Below are 19,597 nucleotides of genomic sequence, written 5' to 3'. Positions count from 1 at the left end.
GCAGACGACGGCGACAACCGAGCGTGACGCTAACAAGTTCCTTTTTCTTTTTATATGTTGTTTCGGCCCTCGTGTACTCCGGGCACCTTATTGTTATTTTTTTCTTTCGCAGCCTCGGCCTTCATTGTAAACGACGTGGAGACAAATGACCCGGCGGGGCGCCAGTCCGAATGAATGGCCCGTATATTCGCTGTTGCGCAGACGACGGGCGTATAGTAGCGAGGGGTCTCGTGAGTAGCGCGATCGGGGTCTACTTTGACGCTGAGTGCTGTTCTCTAGGGCAGACCTCTTGAGCTCTTGCTTTTCTTCTTCCATTGTTTTACTACTTTTCTTGTCGTCGTCTTCAAGTTGTGTCAAGCAACGGTATCACGACCGACAGTAACCGACAGGTCGGTTTGAAGCAGCAGACGACAGGCAGTGGGCGCTTTAGCAGAAGGCGGGCAAATAAATAAAAAAAAAAGCTCCTTCTGGGATCTCAGCCCGAGTTTTCTAGCGTAGTTTTTCCTTTTTCCCTTTATTTACTTTTGTTTTTTTTGTGTGTGTGTATAGACGACGTCTTGCCTGAGCGGTTTATAGCACCGACGTCGAAGAACTGGGGACCCGCGTTTTCTCGCGGGCGGGCAGCTGTAGCGAAGGGGTAGGTAGGGGGGTGCTCCGAGGGGAAGCTGTGTTTATGCCTCACGGGGCCGACACTGCCCTTGCACGCAGTTTGAGAGGCGGGGGGTCGCTTGGGCGCTGACGAACGAGACCGCGTTGGTTATGCCACGCTTGCTGCTATTGCCGCCGCCGCCGCCACTGCTGCTGCAGCCCTTTCGTTCTTCTGACCTTCGCCGCCTGCCAAATCGTCTGCTCGCCGCGGACGCCTAGCAGACGGCGTTTTCTCCAAAGCGTCCCGCTGCTCTTCAGTGTTTACTTGACATTCTGTTGCATGCGCTGTTTGACCTGGTTGTTTGGGGCGACGTGGGAAGGGAGGGAGGGGGGAGGAGGTTGCACGGGCTGTATAGCTGCGGCTTGCCTTTTCATCGCAGTGCTTGCTTGACCGAAAGGAACTTTTCAAGAATAACGCCGAACTTAGTGGAAAAAAAGAACAAAGGAAGAGAGAGAGAGAGAGAGAGAGAGAGAGCTCTTATCCTGCAAGTTCTTTCGTTCTGGCCTTGCCTGCCAGGCGTTCTTTCCTGTGCCGCTGTTTCTAATGAGGAATATAAAAGAAAAGAAAAAGAAAGAAAGAAAGAAAGAAAGGAAGAAAGAAAGGAAGAAAGAGAGAAAGAAAGGAAGAAAGAAAGGAAGGGAGGAAGAAAGAAAGAAAAAGTTGTGCCGAGGGAGTTGGGGGGGGGAGGTCAAGTCTGTTGTTTAACTGCTGTTGAAACTCTGTTTGGATCGGTTATAATCTGCAGGGGCTCTTTCTCGAGGGCCCATTGCGCCAGCGGCGAGCGTGCTTCGAAGGCTATCGGCTTCGACCCCCGCAGAGATTGCTTTGTTGTGTCTAGGGCAGGCGCGGGCGGAAAGGCAGCGGGGGGGGGGGGAGGGGGTTGGCTCCTCGATACGCCGCTTCGCCATTTCCAGTCTTTCTCGGAGGAGACGATTCTGGCCCGTTGTTAGCCGCGCAGTTCTCCAAATCTGTCGGGGAACTGCGGCGTGTCCTTCTTCGTTTTACGGCGCGCCGGAAGTTGACTGCCTCTGTAAGTGTGGGTTGCTCTCGTTCCTTCGAGCGTTTGATTTGTGGTCGACGTACTTGCTTCGTCCCTTTTCCGTTTGTGTAGCCTCCTGCGACTTCTCCTCAACGCCGTATAACTATAACAACACGCCCATCCCTCCCCCCTTCTCCTTAAATTGTTAGCTCAGCCCGGCGGAAGTGACTGCTGTATAACCGAGGTCGCTCTCACTGAGTGTTTGCCCCGGGCGCGGTAGTAGTTTACACGTGCTCATCGCCTTCCTCCTCAGTGCACACACAACTTCCGTCCGGTCTCTGTTAAGTGCTCCGTAACTGGCCTTTCTTTTATTATTGCGCCCACTTACCCTTTGCTACAAGTGATGCATCTTTCCTTTCTTTCTTCTTACTTCTGTTGTTTCCGCTTTTGTCTGCGGAGAAAGCGTTTTGAAAGCGATAAACGAAATTGCCCCGCGCTGATTGCCCTTCTGAGTCAGCGTTTGTCCTGGTCGTACTTTTACGGCCAAGTTTATCAGCACTGCGGAGGTCATTTGCTGTGGCCGGGCTGTTTACGCGCGGTGGTGCGCATGGTTGGAGCACGAAGATCGCTTCGGAGCGAATCTTCTCAGAAACTGCGTACGCCCAGTTCTCGCTTGTTCAATATACGTACGATTGCTTACATGCCCGCTGAACCAGTAGTTGGAGAATTGTGAAGCAGAGGTCCGGATGTTGTGAAACTGAATCTTCTACGTGGTTTAGGGGCATGGGCCGGAATTTGGCAGATCATTGTTTTTCTTATTTACGCTCGTTTATTGTAACTGCCATCTAATGGTTTAGTGTGGGTTGCTATTGGCTTTATTGGTTGTGTTGAGAGAAAATGTTCCGCGTAGAAATCATGCATAAATATGCATTAATTCTTGGAGGAAATTAAGCCCCATAGCTAGTACGCAAGACAATTGAGGGCACCTAGGGTTAGGTAACAAATAAATTAAAATGGTAAATATATCTAAATCTAATGGAACATTCAAACGACGTAAACGCATGATAGCTTCAGGTATGTGAGAAAAAAAAACGTACATCAAAGTAAGTATATGAGCGTAACTTCAGGTATGTAATACAATACAGAAGACAAATGTGAAGAATATGAACGCAGAAGCTGTTGTGATGGTAATCCTGGAAATGTATGTTAATTTCTTGACAATCTTCCAAAAGCAAGGCGATGATAAATTACATTAATGTAGTGTATTGATACAACTTTCTGCATATCAGTTCGTTGAACTACGCCCAGGATTACGTGGAGAAGAGGGCGAAATAGGTACAACCAATTAACGTTAAACAATAAAAAAAGAACCATATAGTCTTGCTTTTATTAGGGTTTGGTGACTTGTCAATTAACCTTCTGATCCCTGCCCGTGTAATATAATAATGCATCACATTCAGTTGAATCTGAGCGGACGTTATATTGAAGGCAACACAAAGTCAACAGAAACGCATCAATACGTATTCAATGGCTTTCGTGAGACAGCGTGCTACGACGGCCATTGTGAGAACCCGGCCGGGCGACCTTATAGGCACTCACGTCTGAGATACGGCCAAAGGGGAGCATACGGGGGGGGAGGGGGGGGGGGCATACTGGCCATACGTAGAATCTCATTGGCCCAACATTGTGCCTTTATTGACCTAGCTTACATTTCTGCTTGGGGCATAATAAAACCATGCAGAGAGAGACAAAAGAAATGCGGGCAGCTTAACCAGGGCCGGAAATCCGGTTTGCTACCGTACTATGCACTGGCTGGCAGAGGAAGGGGAAGTGTAACGATAAGAAGAAATAATAAATAAATAGATGGATAGATGGGGATGGATAGAAGGATAGATACATAGACGCGCGATCACACCCGAAAAACGAGGCCGATGTAGACGTAGTATACGCTACGCCTATTTGGCGCGGGCACGGTCAGCAGGTAGATGGTGTTGGTGTTGTCGCCGCTGCCCAGTCGAGTTTCCCGAGCGAGTCTCAACGCGTCACATCGACGCCTCGTACGCGGGGGCCGTGGCGCGCGGCGGTCACGTGGTTTCACACCGGGGTAGGATCGTGCTTTTGGCAGCCGATTAATGACGCTCTTGGGGGCTCGCGTGACCGACGCCACCTTATTCTCCTTCTGGCCCCCACGCCTTATGCTACGTCTTTTCCCGCGTCTCTAAGTGGAGCCGGCGTTTTTTCGACCGGTCGATTTCAACCCCCCTTATCTTGTCCCGTCCCGTCAAATCTCCCCACGCCTTCCTGGTCTTCCTGGCGTTGATGCCTTCCTCGATATTGACCTGCCGTCTCTTTCCCAAAGTCCGGCCTTCGTTCGTCTTGCCACGTTGGGCGTTGTTGTTCTTCCCTGCCATTTCGCCGATGTAACGCTTTCCTGTTTCTTTTTTCAATCGTAGTGTTCTGATGGAGAGCTAGATTTTAAACTACGTTATTGCGCACTGAACTGCCATTTGCAGTTGCCATCCTAGCATATTATTTGTTTGCTTTTACTTTTGACGGTTTTTCGTGTGTCCCGCGCTGCCACGTTCAACAAAACGTTTGAATGTTATATAGGTATACTTTTCTTGATAGTTCTCGAAGTTATCTTTAATTCCTAAACATTTGGTGTATTTTACTTCATTGTGGAGAATTTGTTATTTAGTTGTGTACCGTATCGCGATGCTGTGCGGTCTCTCACTTGATGCAGGCCGGATGTTCTTGTTGGCGTAAATAGCCCTGAAATATAAGTCCTTCAGGCGAAATGTAGGAAACGCGGATATATAAATAAAAATAACATTTTGAATGAACTTTCAACAACAACAAAAAAAAAACAGTAGCTAAGGAAGCAAGATGAACGACTAGGACTCCTGTCCTTACACATGCTTATAATAACCTGATAATTATGGCAGCGGGAATTCGGCAGCCTAAAATAAATGCAGGACATGAGCGCATACATCGTATTTGGAGTACGTATTAATAACTTCATTTAAACAATACCAATAGGTTTACACAAATTCACTCAGTACACCGAGCAATACCAAACTATGAGCCGTAATCAGGCGCAAGATGAGTCTATCTAGATAAATTAGCTAGTACTTAATAACAAGAAACGTTCTGTAAGAGGAATTATGTGCACGAGGGTAACACGCACACTCAGATGTCGAACATCTACACACAGCCATGCATGAGCACTCGAGCTGCCTCATAGCCGGTGTAGGCGGCACCACGGTCACTGAAAATCCCTGGGCCATGTCTTTGCACTGCAGTGCAGCCGAAATACATAGCCCACTCTTGCTGCTGATTATGATGAGAGCGAACTCTCGGTTTACGAAGCCACCATCGCTTATGAGGGCGTTCCAATTCCGACCGGCATCGGAGACAGTCCACGTAGACAGCTAACGAGACTGCTGGGAGCTGAAGTAACGGAGCGCATCTGGCACTGTCTGGAAGACGCCTCTGCGACGGCACTCCATCTCGTGGCGACAAGAAAAAGCTAAGAAAAGCACATATTACCTCTGTATCTTAACTGTTCGCGTGCGCGAACTGAAAAAAAAAAGTACACATCGTGGTACGCACTAAGTGTATAGGAAATCATGATACGTTTTCCTGCGGCGTTCCCGCCGATTTTCTAAGCCTTCTGCTCGGCCGCCATCTTGTTTTGAGAGCAAAGTAGCCTGCATTGTTTTGATGTTGTTTTCGCGGAGCTGTATACTTTGATGGCTTCGTCAGAATTAGAACGAGACATAAGATGGCAGCTGTCCGTTTAGCTATCTACGTTGCCGCCTGCGGCGAGTATTGGAACACAACCTATACGATTGCAGCTGTTGGTTGGATTCATCGTGCTACCCTGGATACCGTTACGAGAACAGACATACGCACATGGTATGAACGAAACTAGCTACGGCGGATCATCTTTGGAAGAAATGGCGTTTCTGACGACTGGCCTAACAGAGGAGAGAACGAAGCGAACAGGTGGCAAATGAGGACTCGCGCCGAGACCCGTAAAGGCCAGGAACGTACGGGAAAGAGGATGGCTCTTGTCAACGTGCAAATTCACTTTGCTCGAAGGAAGGCCACAAGTCAAATTTGAGACGCCACACCTCGGTAGTGATTTGTCTTGTCGGTGTGGCAGACACGTTATACGATTGATGGATGTGTGGTTCTCGCAAAAGCAGTTCGTAATTTCGGATGGTGTTGACAAGCTCCCACACCTGCTTGCTTCTAGCACGGGGCTCTGCGATGACCGGAGTGCTTAGCTATAGTAATGTTTCTCGCAGTAGGTTATGTTTGTTCCTTTATTATTCTTTTTTTTTGTGGACAATGTGAAATGGCTCCTTCCGCACACAGCCTGTTAGGGTTTCTTGAAACTACAACCTCAGACAGTCTTTCTTGTTATCTTTAGAATGGCTGCTACTTCGCATCTCTAAAATGTAGATCAACCTCATCGGTCTTCCGCCAGTCCGAGAATTGGAATGATCGAGCACTCGCACTGAAAATTCAAAGCGCCATCTCGCTTTTTTTTCTTCCTTATTTCTCTAGAAACCTCTCTGGGAAAGATCCGAATTTGCATTATGGAAACGAGCCCTCGGTCGGTGCCGGAAACTCCGCGAACAGCGATAAGCCAACCTCGTAGAAACATTGTAGCTTTCCCACGAGATTACGTATAGACGACAGTCGAGCTTAGAAGTGGGAGCCTCCGTCATGCTTAACCCGAACACGCCTCGTGTGCCCTTTTGCTTCTCTCCGGAGGGCGCTTAAGATTTCCGGTTCGCACGATTTGAATGTGGCTGCAGCTTAATGCGTTTTCCCACCAAAGGATATACGACACACCGCGGTGGCTGTGGGGCTGCGATGCCGCGTCGCATTTCGATGGGAGCGGAATGCCGAAAACCGTTCGCGTACATAGATTTCTATTCACGTTAAACAACTCCAGGGGGTCGAAATTAATTCGGAGTCTCCTCCCATTGCGGCGTGCTTCGTAGCGATCGGTGTACAGTTTCGGTACATCTCGCCCGCCATCATGCACGCTGGCAGAGGCGGCCTGGACTGAGGCCACCTGCTCAGTAATCCACTGAGCGAGAATAGTTTCTCTCTCTCTCTCTCTCTCTCTCTCGGGGCGTTATAAGCCGCACAGTTTAATTTGTTAACGCATTCAGTGTTTGTTGCTCCTTGCAACCTGCGTTTTCTTACGCTGCCTGGGCCGTCTCTTCATTGTTCGCGCTAAGTCTGACTGACACTGTACGGTTCTTGCGACGTTGGAAAGCTTTTACGAGGAAAAGTAATTTCCGCAGCCACAGGTGAGACGCCGCCGGCTCTTTCGATTGGTAGTGGTGGGGCTTCGTTTTTTTGTCTTTCTCGTTTTATTGGATATATATCTCGCGCGAGATACGGCCCCGTATACACATAAGCCCTCTTCACAGCAGCTTCGAGACAGGCTATGTAACCCCCGCCTAAAAGCGCTTCCTAATCTTCGCGACGTTTCGGCGTCTCCGCCCCTCGCACGTGGGAGAGGGCGCTGCAGTCGTGGCCCGCGCCGCAGCCGCACGCCGCCCGTATACACCCCTCGACCTCTGCGGCGTGCGCGGGTCAGCGGACACTGTCGATTCGCGTTCCAGATTAGCGCCTTCGAAACGGACGAGGTCAAAGTTTAATCCCCTTCCCGCCCGCTCCGATCGCCCCGTCCTCGCGTACGGCAAATATAATCTGCGGCCGAAAATCCGGCTACACGCGCACACCGCCCGTCCCGCACGGCTTGCTTTATTTCGAAAGCCAGTGAGCGACGCTGTTAGGAGCCCTCCCCCTCCCCCCGAAAAGAAAAGAAAAGAAAGAAAGAAAGAAAGAAAGAAAGAAAGAAAGAAAGAAAGAAAGAAAGAAACCGCGCAGGGCGTGAGGGTGTCAGAGGAGTGTAACCCCCGCCTCCTCTCGGCTCTGGCTCGGGAGTATACTATACACGCGCAAGCGGTTTGTGTGGGCGAAGCAGTTTTCGGAGCGGTGTGATGCGCCGCTACGTATAAGCGTGGGTAGGTTGCGTTTTGTCGGGTTGCTAGTTTCGGAGGTTTCTCGCGACGCGGGGGTTTGTGGTTAACGAAACGGCACTTTGCGTCTCTGGCGATCGTTTGGCAGTCTCTGCACGTCCACCGCTTGCGGGCCGGTGCATGCGATGAGGTGTGCACTGTGTGCACTATATATGCGCCAGCGATCGCCGCGCCGCGCCCCAAATGTGAGGGACTGAAGTTGCTTAGAAGCTGCAACTTTTTGGTTCGAATTGTTTGCCACCTGTTATAGGCCCTGTTGGATAATGCTTACTCGAAGCGGTTCCCTCCGATGTCGGGCAGCGCGCATTGAGGCCACGTTATGTGGAAACGCTGGGGTTTCCTGCAGGCCAGTGCGTGAAATGTGGGTAGTGCATGGATTTCTCTAGACTTCGCCCCTTCTGGCTTCAAACAGCTTTGTGACTTTGCAAGTTGGTCTTCTTCGAGCAAGTACACATTGCGTTATAAATGCAACAATTCCCAATGATTACGCGTGTGCGGAGACACTTATTGGCTATGAATGCTTAAAAAATTTAGAACAACTAAGGGTAATGAAGTAACGGCGCAAGCACATCTGAAGCCACTAACGCATCATTCCTGTGATAGCTGAATTGCTAGAGTTTATAGAGTGAAATTCTAGAGTGAAAAAATCTAGAGTCGAATTGCTAGAGTTCCCGCCAGTAATTTTTGTAGCAAAACTATACGGTGCGGCCACGGACCTGCGATCATCTCGAGGTTACGATGCGGCATATAACCATCGTTGACTTCTCCTCCAAGTTCCGCGTCCTTTGTGTGTGTTGGTTCGTATGAGGCACGCCGCGGTGCATGGCGTCGATCGCGCGGGCGCGGGAATATTTCTTTACCCGAGGCTTTTGGCCCTGCCGAAAAAAAAAAAAAAAAGACATCCGGTGATCGTGAGCGCCGATGCGCGTATAGTCGACTTCAGAATCTATCCAACTTCCTCGCGCCGGGTCCTGGGCGCGCGTATAAACAAAAGAAATAAAAAAAAGGCGAAGGGGATAAAGGATCGGTCTCGACACGGCGACGGAAAGAACCGTTCATCCGTCACCGATTTAAAGCGCGCCGAAGTGCCTGGCAAGACCGAGGGGCCGGGACTCGCTGTACACGACGATGCGTTGCGTTGAAACATCGGTGCGCCTCCATGGGAGGAAGTACCCGGATGAAAGGGACGCATGCGGTTCGTAAACGCCACTTCCATCGTGCGACGTTGTCCATTTATCCAAGCGCACGCACGTTAAAACGTGCACTGCATCATACTTGCGAGAGGTAAGACACATCGTGCGTGTCTTAACCCCTTGAGGTGCCGTGCGCGCGCATTCGGGCGCGCCGAGATACTGCAGCAAAATGATAAGTACTGATGAAAGTAATATTATTTACAGCGTGTCGCGCGCATCTTGATAACACTTCCAATTTTGACTGCGCGGCAACTTTGAATAATATCTAGCTGTAAAATGTCTCAGTAAAACGACCTCGGAGGCTGAGTGTCTGCTCCAGTGAAAGATTGTCTTCGTGTAGCTGATTCACTTCTTTCATTTTTTACCCCACAGCGCTTTGCACCAGGCATATCTTTGAAGTGGCTGAGTAGGCTGCTTTCAGAGTACGCATTACACTCAATAGTTGACCCTCACATCTGACGATGCTGCTGAGAATTGTCGCTGTAGTTCTCAATCTGTTCGCAAACAAAACAAACTGAATATTTAAATTCCCAATTCATTCCGCAACTGTAACCCTTGCCGTAATTTTGAACATTCAAGAATTGTGGTGAAATTAAATTTTAAATGGGCAGTATTCATTGACACCCGAAGTGGTCAAGCAACGGCTGCAAAGTCTATTGAGAGGGGCTTTGGACGGGCGGATCGATGACATTGAGTCTTTCTTTTGTTACTTTATTGTAATAATCAGCGTTAGCACCTAGAAGTGGTTGTCAACGAATAAAAAATTGGGCCAAGCGAAAAAAAAAGGGTGCCCACTCGCAAAACATTGAGACGTGAGTTGCCCTGCGACGTGTACACTCGAGTGTGCTTCAGCGCCTTCCGGCTGTATTGGTCGCCGGGGACTCGCTGTCTGCGTTTGGCACTACGCCGAGCGCGCGTCCATCCGTGGAGCCCCGCTGGAAGAGGCGCGGCCGATGAGGCTTTGAGCCCTCGCGCCGATGTTAGCGCCTCCGAACGGCGCCTCTGGCAAAGCCGCAGGCTCGTTCGACGGCGCCACGATTCCTGCCGGGGATCTCGGAGACAACGTCGCTCTCGACGCCTTCCGGCCCGCCTTTGCCGAAATCGAGCTCCCCACCGTTTCCGGCCGAAGAAAGGACGGGCCGCCATTGGTCGCGGGAGGCAGAGCTCGCGCGGGCCGGACCATCGCCACTGGCACCGCGAGCGGCGCTCCCGTGGCGCCATCTGTCGGCGTCTTCGCTCCCCTTCCCGGTGCCACTCCCTTGGCCGCGATGATTTTCCTCGTGGACCGACGTGAACTGTGCGACGATGCCTTTTCCCGTCTGGGGACGACTCCCTTGGCGGCGATGATCTTCCTCGTCGCCCTCGGCGTTGTCGGCTCAGCGGGCGACGGGTGCTTCTTGCTGGTTGGCGTTTTCTCGATCGCCCGCGTCCGGGGAGCTGCGGTCTCCGTCCGCGTTGAAGAAGTTGTCGTAACCGCGGTCGTCGTAGCCGATTTGGTCTTGGCCGCTGGCTTCCTAGCCGCTGACTTCGTAGCTGCCGCCGCCGTCGTCGGTGGAGCAGCAGTAGTAGGCGGTGCCGTTGCCCGGTGGTGCGTTGGAGGAGGCGAGTGTTCGGTCGGCTTCGCCTGCGGCACTAGTTCGAGAGAAAAAAAATAAGGGGGGAGGGGGGATTGAAGACAAAACAATACAACAAAACAACAAACTACGCCTGCATTTACGCTGCTCCTGGAAGACTTGTATTAGCGGAGCCAGTGGATAATACACGAATGTGCAGGGTGCTCTCAACTATCACGCATCGAACTAGAGAAAGAAAAGAAAAAGGCGACTTTACGCGTGCGGAGCCAACTACACATTGTTCACGGTGAAAAGGTGCATGCGCCTGTTATTGCCTGTAATTTCTTTGTTACTGTCAGTTAATTATGATTAATTATCCAACCGGCGAATCAGTTCTAATTGCCAATGTATCAGTTATATTTTAGACAGCGATCACAAAACGCTGAACTGCGATGTTTTTTGCACGGTACTAATTATTTTCGGCTGAAAAAAAGAAAGCCTTCGTCCACTCATGCAAAACCTCTCTAACTGCGCGAAAAACAGAGGGTGCCGCTGACAGCGGACAACTGAAAGCGCTACCTGTCGCTGCCGCTGTCAGGGACACCCTTCTGAATTGCGAGGGTCGATCCCGGACACCTTTCAATACCACTGCATACATGGGCCGATTGCGGCCCGTGTAATGTAGGCTATTTTGCGTGGTTCTCTTGACTGAAAGTAGCCGAAAATGCGCGTCGGGCGTGTATATGTGCAAAGCAGACGCTACTCCGCAGGTGTCCCCCTCGGCTACTTATGTAAGCAGCAGCGACTGCTGCAGCATGACATGTTCTCGATACGTTTGACTGACCCGGCACGATGTGCAGTTATCGTGCGTGGTATGTGAATGATGGCGCGGCTAGATTACTCTCTAATTATCCTAATTTTACTCTTGTCAGAGCCGAAGGCCGCTCAGGGTCATATTTGCTTTTCAAGTCGGTTCTTGTTACCGACTGGCATGTTGCAAAAAAAAAACTGTTAAAGAGGAAGCTTGGGGCCGACTACGAAGCCGCTTAATCAAATTAATGTAAAACGCAGAAGTGCTTTGATGACTCAACCTCTGGAGCGACTTGAAGGAAGTCTACTGCATTTAAAAGAGAAAGTTAATCTCTAGTGAATGTAGAGCGTAGATTTTTTTATTTATTGCACGGACTTTTTTTTTTACATATATTGCCAGAAATCGGTACGAAAAATAAAATGGAAGCACGAAGTTTACAAATTCGTCACTCTCTGCCAAATGCAGATATCGCAGTTCTGTAAACTGCTGTCGGTCTGTCAGTGCTTAAAACAGACAAGCTTAATTTATAAATTTACAGCTTACGTGAGCAAATGTCCCACTCGCGCATTAGTGGTATATTTCAGAGCGGTCTAATATATTAGTTTTGTCAGCTTTACGTGCATTATTAAATACAATTTACAGAATTGTGATATCATCTTTCAGTGCCAAGTTCAACTTGTAAACTTCATAGTTCCGCTTCTTGGAAGAGTTGACGTCATAAATAAAAAAATTCGTCTTGCTACATTCACTAGATTTGATCCCTTTCTTTTAAGTGAAACAAACCTTCCCAAATTTGGGGCAGTGGTTACCGGTGAAGACGACTTCTCCCTTTCGGCGTACTTGGGTAGAAGCCCCCGAGCTAAAGCTTTCTCGTACATCAGTTAGTTGCTAAGAACAGCATATCGATGTACGTGGAGAATATAGCCATACCATTTTGCTTGCTGTGGCTTAAAAAAAAAAAAAAGCTGATTTTATTGGCCTATAGGCACGGACACAAAGATCTAACGTCGCGCGTTTTCTTCGGAAGTTTAAGCCGCCGCTTGGATTTTCGTTGCGACTCCTCGCATTATTCGAAACTCTCTTCGGGATTGTTTTCCGACGTCTGCGACCACGCAATCGTCCAGCTCAAATTGGTGTCGATATTCTCGGAAACCGACGAAACGAATGTGATAAAACCATTTTCATACATTCCCGCGTGCGTCTGACTTCATATATGATGCAATCGTTTCCGGGTTGATTTTGAAAAACAAACAAACAAAATAAAAAGGTTCAAGGCAACGCGCAATATAGTGTAAGAGGGGCCCTCGCGAGGACATAGGATGGAACTGTGTACGGCGCGTATACCGTTGGCTTTGCTGGTCTTGTGCGTTCGCTTGTCCGCACCGTCGACGGTCTTCTTCTCGGCGCGCGCCCGAGGCTTACGGCGGTGAATTGGTGCCACCGTGAATTGGTGCACCCGCCTTCGCAGGTGTCTTCGCCTGGCTGCCGCCGGCGTGGTTTCCGAGACCACCTTGGTCCCGAAACCGTTCCTGCAGAGGGATTTCCCCGCCTCTATCGCTGTGAAATTCACATTATGTTACGCAGAAAGCTGTGTTCCAAGGAACGCTGAGTTATGGAATTAAAGAAATGAGCATATAAGAACCGGGTCATATGTAGGTTTATGTCGAAGACGCAACGTCGCGTTAGAGAGCTTTGCAGCATCAGCCGACAAATATGCAAAACGCGTCGGCGTCGCGATTGCCGCGGATTGGACTCCCACAGCACTGGCGGGTCTGTTTGCGCCGACCGCGCCGTAATTCCGGCTGAAAAGGAGCCGGTGTGCTTGCTAATAAAAGCGAATGCAGTGCACTCAAGCTGTTGAACGTGACGCCACGAAGATGTAGCTGCTCTGCCGTCACACGTACCAGTGGTAAAGCTGAGCTCACAGACACGTCTGATATATGAACTAGTGGTTCACGGAGGACCACGTAGACGCCTGTGTATCTACTGCGAGGTTAGTGTCGGTGAGCAGAACAGCTTCGGCGTACTTCGGTACGCCTCTGGAGTGGTCAGAAGCTCGTTTTTTTTTTTTTTCTGGCGACTCTCGCGACAGTCTCTATAACGTGCGGACCGTCAAATCCTTTCAAACTCTGCTATAGCGCGACCCGTCCGTGTATGCTCGATTCTGGCCGGATGTGAATGCGAATCAGCAAGAATGAAATGCACCCTTTTTATTACGGTGTCCCCCCACCCCCCTCCCCACCCACCTTGTGTGACGGGCACCGCGGCTGGCGTCGGCGGAGCTGTCGTTGCGCGTCCTGTTGGCCCTGGCCGCTTCGTCGAGGGCGTCCTGTTCCTGGGCGGTGGCTTCCAGCTCCTTCTTGACGTGCACGGCGAACATCGCCATGCTCACCACCAGGAAGGTGAGGAAGGCCAGCGACAGGCCGAACAGCACTATTCCCTGGCTGGACGCGCGCGCCAATTACATGTGCGGATAATGCTCGGGACGGGAGGGCTGTGCGAGTGCACACTACGAATACATTTTAGGCTCTTTATAGTTCATCTTCTTCCACAACGATAAACGGCATCACTTATCCATTTATATCGGCGCACGGCCAAACGAAGACGCAGGAAGAGAGCAAAAAACAATTCCGGCAGAAACCATTTTACGGTGTTGTTTGGTACTCCTCACAAGTCGCCTGAAATCACTGCTCGGCGTCGCATTGCCAGTCGCGCACATCCAGTGACCTTAGTTGTCGTCAAAGAGGTTCACTGAAGAGCAGCACATATCGTAGTGGCACATGCCCATTGACGCAAATTGGCGTGGAAGGAAAGCGGTTAGATAACCTGTGCGGATACCGGAAAGTGGGCGACGTAGCCAAGGAACGCTAATAGCACTAAATGACGGAACGCGAAAATGGGGATATAAAAATAACAAAAGATAATGACCTGCCCGAATGACGGGACGAACGCTGCCCCATCTTTTTCTCTGTGTCTTCGTTTTTGCCGCGCGCTGAATGCTGTCGTGGATAAGTTCCAGCTTGTCCTGGCGTAATTGTAGATTGAGCTGCACGTTGAAGAACCCCAGGCGGTAAAAATTAATCCGCAGTCGCCCACTGCACGGCGTGCCTCATAATCCGATCGTGGTTCTGGCACGTAAAACCCCGCCGGTATACTCCACTATACTCGTATATATTCGTTGTATACGTCGACTAAATTGTAACGGCAGACCCAGCATTACAGGCTATGTTCGCGTTCTTTGTTTTTTCATTCGAGAAGCATACCCCTTCCTATCCTTGCTGAGGCCTCCCCCAGAGAGCACGTTTGTCATCGTCTTTTCCTACCCTAGCTGTTTCCATTTATGCTCCGATCGTTTTGTTACCGTCACAATTGGTGGCGGCGTGGTTTCGTGGAGCCCCGGTGTTCACATCTATGCACTTCTTTCCGTCGAGCAACATGGCTTGAACGGGTGTTTTTTTTTAATTTATCAAAGCTCGCGAAGAGTGAACTCGATATGCAATGCCGGCAGGGCGGTCTTCTCGTCGTCTTCAGTATTCATGAGTCGCGCTTCGTCGGACGACCGCAATGCAGTCGTGTCCCGTGGAAACGGTAGCGTATCGTTTGCCTCACACGCGAAACGCAACCAAATCGATGCGCCGCGCAGACACAGAGGGCGGGAAAGGGGAGGAGGAGGGAACACTATTCGATGAATGGTCGTCTCGTAACCACGGAGACGTACAGTCGCGGACAGAATATTATGGACCATGAAATCTAAGAAAAAGCTGAATATCTCCGTAACCTCACAACGCAATCTGGTAGTTGCATTTTGGACCTCGACTAGATTATGCTAACAACGTTGTCGTGGGCAGTTTTACTGGTTACTGCTACAGGCTGCTCGGGAATTGAACGTTTTCGGAGATCCCGTGGTCCGTTTTATTCTGTCCGCGACTGTATCTGCAGCCACAAGACGTTAGTGACGTAGTGACGTAATGGCGTATCTTGACGTACGGATACGAAGTTATTATAGTCGGAGAAGTTTGGGATATCGTATGCGCGTGTCACATGTTTTTCCCGCGACCCAGATTCGGGGCGTGAAATGTGCGTCCAAACGTTTAACTGTAACCACGTGTATAAAAAATTCGTGCTTTCTGCAATTACTCGCAGCGTTCTTATCAATTTTTTTCTTCTTAGAGGTCGCAGACGAAAGATTCCTTGCCTGTCTGTATTATAGACAAATCGTTCACGTTTGGATACAAAACATGTCTTCTATGTGGCCAGAAGGACTGCTGTTTTTGCCAATTTACAACCATGCGAGCAACCCAAGTTTGACAGCACGCTTGGGATTCCAAAGCGCTCCCTCTCAGTGCAGGCAGGAATCCCAATATATAAAATCTGTTATGTTTTTTTCCAAGCCTGAAACAAAGCCAGCGAAATACAGAAAGGTGCCGCTATTTCTCGCGCGACACTTATGTGGCACACCCCGTATACAGTCGAAATATTACTGAGGTGTCTGTACGGTCACCTCGTGCATAGTTTTCTTTCTCATATTGTACAAAATTGCATTACTTAAAGTTCATCGCTGAACAAAAAGCACTTGGCATTGTTGTTTGCTTTGCTTTATTCTTCCGGATATCTGTAGCTGCCAACAGGTGGGGGAGCCTATTCACGTAGTTGCAGCAACTCGATTATCCGAGGTTTGCGTTTGTTTAGGGGGAAAAAAAGTGGAAAACAGAGAAGCCAGTTGTTTCATCGAACGATGTTTACCAAAATATTATGTTTACGTTAAATTCGAGCGAAAAGAAAGCTGCCGTGAGCGCAATGTTCTCTTGAAGTCGTTGGAATAATAATTATAAAAAAGACCCGGACTATAACGCATACACTCAGTTAGGAGACTGCCGCAAGCACGGGCAAGCACCACCATGCTTTGTAAATCTCCCCGTTCAAGATTCGCAGTCGGTTTCGTTTCTTTTTGAACAGGCTGTAAATTTTGGCGTGCCTATAGTGTCGTCTCGCGAACGCCCATGGGTAGTTGGTAATTAAGAATCGCTGTATCGCGGCACGTACAGCGAAGAATCGGACGGTGTTTGCAACTGCAGGTGGCTTACGCATTCTTGCTGTCGTTGTCCCGGTAGTCTTCGTCGTAGCGATAGGCCATGCTCCTGTTGTAGCCCTTGGAGCTGTTCGCTGCTGCTACGCCGAGCCCTGCGCGGTCATTCTGTCTCGGTGAGGCGTCCAATGGTTGTCGAGAATAACCGGCATTTACCGACTTTTATCTTTTTGCTTTTGGCACTTTGACTCACGGCAGACTTGAATTTCTCGACTTCAATCTGAGCTATTTTTCGTTTCTTCTTGCTCCTAATTTTGTACAGTGCTAAATCGGTAGCTTTTCCTTGGTGGCTGTGGTGAAAAATCTATATATATATATATATATATATATATATATATATATATATATATATATATATATATATATATATATATATATATATATATATTTTGCTAGTTCGCTAAAGGTTAGGCAGCCTCGCGGTCAGGTCACGGTAATGCGGAACGCACAAAATAAAAGAAAGAAGAATGACACGAGAACTGTTTGGAAGGTATTCTCAGGATCTACATGTTAGACTATTTAAGCGTGGTGTTCAGATACGTTGACCGACTGAAACGTCTGCGTAATTTCCGTCAGATAAATGTTATACTTTTTACTCAGCGGCGTTTTCTTCATCCCTTTTAACACTAAAGGCACAAGTCGTACATGTCACTTGCGCCACAAAAAAGGCAGTTACATAAACAGCGAAGCACACGATGACTAAACTCCTTATGTAAAAATTCCGCGCCAAAGCGTTGCGCCCCTGACGCCAATGTATACGCCTCCGTTTTCACGAATCTGGTCTGGTTTTGTCCACATCGCCGAAGCTGCCATGTTGGGGCTTTGCAACTTCGCAACTTCATTCTTCGCAACTGCTAACTATAGGCCCCGGGTCAATGCTCTAAAAGCGTACGATGTCACAATGACCTTGCGCACGAATCTGAGGACGGGGTCGTCACCCGTCCGGCAGAATCGCGCTTTGCTTGCCGAAAGCAGCGCGTGACAGGCCGTTATGAAATAAAAACGTAGCGCACAATACCTAACAGAAGCTCACTGCAATCAGTGCAGCAGACGTACAGTATCTTGATGCCAGTGGTTGCTTTAGACTAATACTAGAAAGAGCCGAAATTCCGGCCGGCCATCACCGTTTAGCGTTTGAAACCTGTACGGCGATCATTAGATTGGGATGGAGAAGGGTAATAAAAGAAGGGAATCTCCCAAATAATGCTTTGAACCTCGTGGATAATAACTTCCTGCTCATTCAGGGGGCAACTTCGAGTGACTTTCGTGCGCGCCTACCTCTGTGCGACGCAGAAGTCGTAACGATGGCAGGGGATGTGTGCGCAGAATCGTTGCACTGCGGTGTTTGTCTTGTCTTGTGTCCCAAACAGTGGCGCGTACCCACTATGGGGGATCGGCCAAGAAGCAGGCGGTTTTCCGTAAGGTTAGAAGTATAGAGAAACTAGATTTGAATAGTGGAGCGTGGGATGATAGAACTGTAATTTAGACTTGCAGTGAAAATATTGTCAAAAATTTTGATAAAATAATTTAACGTAAAGAAATGAAATAATAGAAACTGTGGATAATTGTGTGTTTGTGATCGCGGCTCCCTTTTCTCCTTTTTCTTCTCACTTGCTTGTCGCTCCTCAGATTATGTCACTCACTCACTACGGAGAATTGGCCAAGAAGGTGGCGGTAGCCGAGGGGAAGGAGCGTAAAAACTTAGTCACACAGGGTTAGGTGGAAGTTTTTGAATTAATGTTGAAGCATGGTATTGTAAAGACGCTGCAACTGGTTGAGGAAACGCGTTATCTGTAATAAGACAGCAAATTTGGAGGTAATAAAATGATTTCGAATGTTATCGGCAATTGTTTTCTTTCTCTTTGGAATTAACATCGTACTTTTTCTGGCGTCTCGCTCGCCTGCTTGCTTCTAACTTTGCCGACTATGGGGACCAGCAGGGAAGTCGGAGGGAATAAGAGCAGGGTGGGAGATTGAAGGTGGCAAAAAAAAAAGTAAATGAGGAATAAGGAAAAGTACTACAAATAATATTAAAAGGTACTTTTTATAGGGAGATTTACAGCGGAGTAATCGCATGGCTTAAACGAGAACAGAGATTTGGCATACAATGAAAGTATTTACAATACAATCAGTAGTTTGGGAAATTAACATAAGCTATCATAAAATAAAACACTAGATAAAACTCAAGGTTACCTTCGCATTCGACCCGAGGCTCATCGGAGTACGAGCTGAACTATCTGCTTCACAGATCGGTAAGCATTTTTTCTTTTAGACGTTGTATTTACAGCGAACGCATAATTATTGTCATGGCATGTTGTCGCTGAATGCGTGAGCACTAGAGAGGCGCGCAACAAAAGTCGCGTGTCAGAGGTCGTAAAAAATGGGAGGGCATTTTAAGAGTGGACCGCGATAGCATTCAAAGAGCCCTGGCTGCTTCTCGCGCTATCCATGTCCCTAGGTGTGCACTGTGTGCACTAGGTGTGCACTGTCTTTTCCATGTTACCTAGGTGTGCACTGATGTGCCCACCTAGGTAACATTCCGCCGTAAACACAAAGGGCACATCCTACAAGAATTATAATAAGGGTTGTTTTCTAGGGGCAAATGAAGGATAAGTCAAGATTTAGTACTTACAATGACTCTGCTTAGTGTATCAATGGCTGTCACAGAGTACAGATAGATCTGGCTTTATTATATGTACAGACAGTTATGTGCACTCTAGAGGTCACATCCTAGAGGCATAATAAAGGTTACTTCCTCAAGGTATACGTTAGGATGAGTAAACACGTAGTACACACGAAGTTGGCGTCCCGGAGGTCACACAAAGAACAAGGAATCATAAAGGTCCCATAGGGTACAAGAAGGAAACATAAAGTAAATGGCCATTTTCATAGGGGTGAGGAGAAGCGCCCGCAACAAGAAGACACCAAAGAAGCTGCACGACTACATCAGGAAGTAACGGACCATTTTTTTTTTTTTCACGAGGGGATATGTTATATAAGGCGTCGCTGCCTACCGCAGCGCCATGAGAAGGCGCGCGCTTGGAGCCGCCCAAGGGAGAGGAAAAAGAAGATAGAATAAATGCAGAGGATGAGTAATTAATGTCTCCATTCCTGTCGTACTGATTTAATATGCACGATATAACAGGTCCCATAGGGTACAAGAAGGAAACATAAAGTAAATGGCCATTTTCATAGGGGTACGCCCTCTCTCGACGCGATATATTCACCTAAAGGGGATGCTGGGCGGCCTGTTCA

The 19,597-nt window shown here is 48.7% G+C and overlaps 2 protein-coding genes across 6 annotated transcripts in view; one reads left to right on the top strand and one right to left on the bottom strand.

Annotated features, from left to right (window-relative positions):
* Positions 1 to 19,597, top strand: part of AdamTS-A (ADAM metallopeptidase with thrombospondin type 1 motif A) — a 483,048-nt gene that overhangs the window by 352,456 nt on the left and 110,995 nt on the right. The window lies entirely within an intron of this gene.
* Positions 9,588 to 17,702, bottom strand: LOC135910477 (DNA-binding protein HU 2-like). The gene is made up of 5 exons (XM_070520815.1): positions 17,621 to 17,702; positions 16,341 to 16,437; positions 13,503 to 13,700; positions 12,601 to 12,785; positions 9,588 to 10,524 (listed from the first exon to the last, which is right to left on the bottom strand). Exons 2-5 carry the CDS (start codon positions 16,388 to 16,390, stop codon positions 9,794 to 9,796), a joined length of 1,164 nt encoding a protein of 387 aa, XP_070376916.1. The 5' UTR covers positions 16,391 to 16,437; positions 17,621 to 17,702; the 3' UTR covers positions 9,588 to 9,793.

The sequence above is a fragment of the Dermacentor albipictus genome, chromosome 6, assembly GCF_038994185.2.
Source record: "Dermacentor albipictus isolate Rhodes 1998 colony chromosome 6, USDA_Dalb.pri_finalv2, whole genome shotgun sequence".
Lineage (NCBI taxonomy): Eukaryota > Metazoa > Arthropoda > Arachnida > Ixodida > Ixodidae > Dermacentor > Dermacentor albipictus.
This window is presented reverse-complemented; position numbering and strand designations above follow the sequence as displayed.

Bases quoted from the DNA above. Each gene is read 5' to 3' on its own strand.
- LOC135910477 (XM_070520815.1), bottom strand. From the start codon at position 16,390: ATGGCCTATCGCTACGACGAAGACTACCGGGACAACGACAGCAAGAAT. The intron at 13,701-16,340 runs GTAAGCCACCTG...GCGCGCGTCCAG, and splicing joins GACAACGACAGCAAGAATGC to CCAGGGAATAGTGCTGTTCG. The intron at 10,525-12,600 runs GTATACGCGCCG...CTCTCGAACTAG, and splicing joins CAAGACCAGCAAAGCCAACG to TGCCGCAGGCGAAGCCGACC.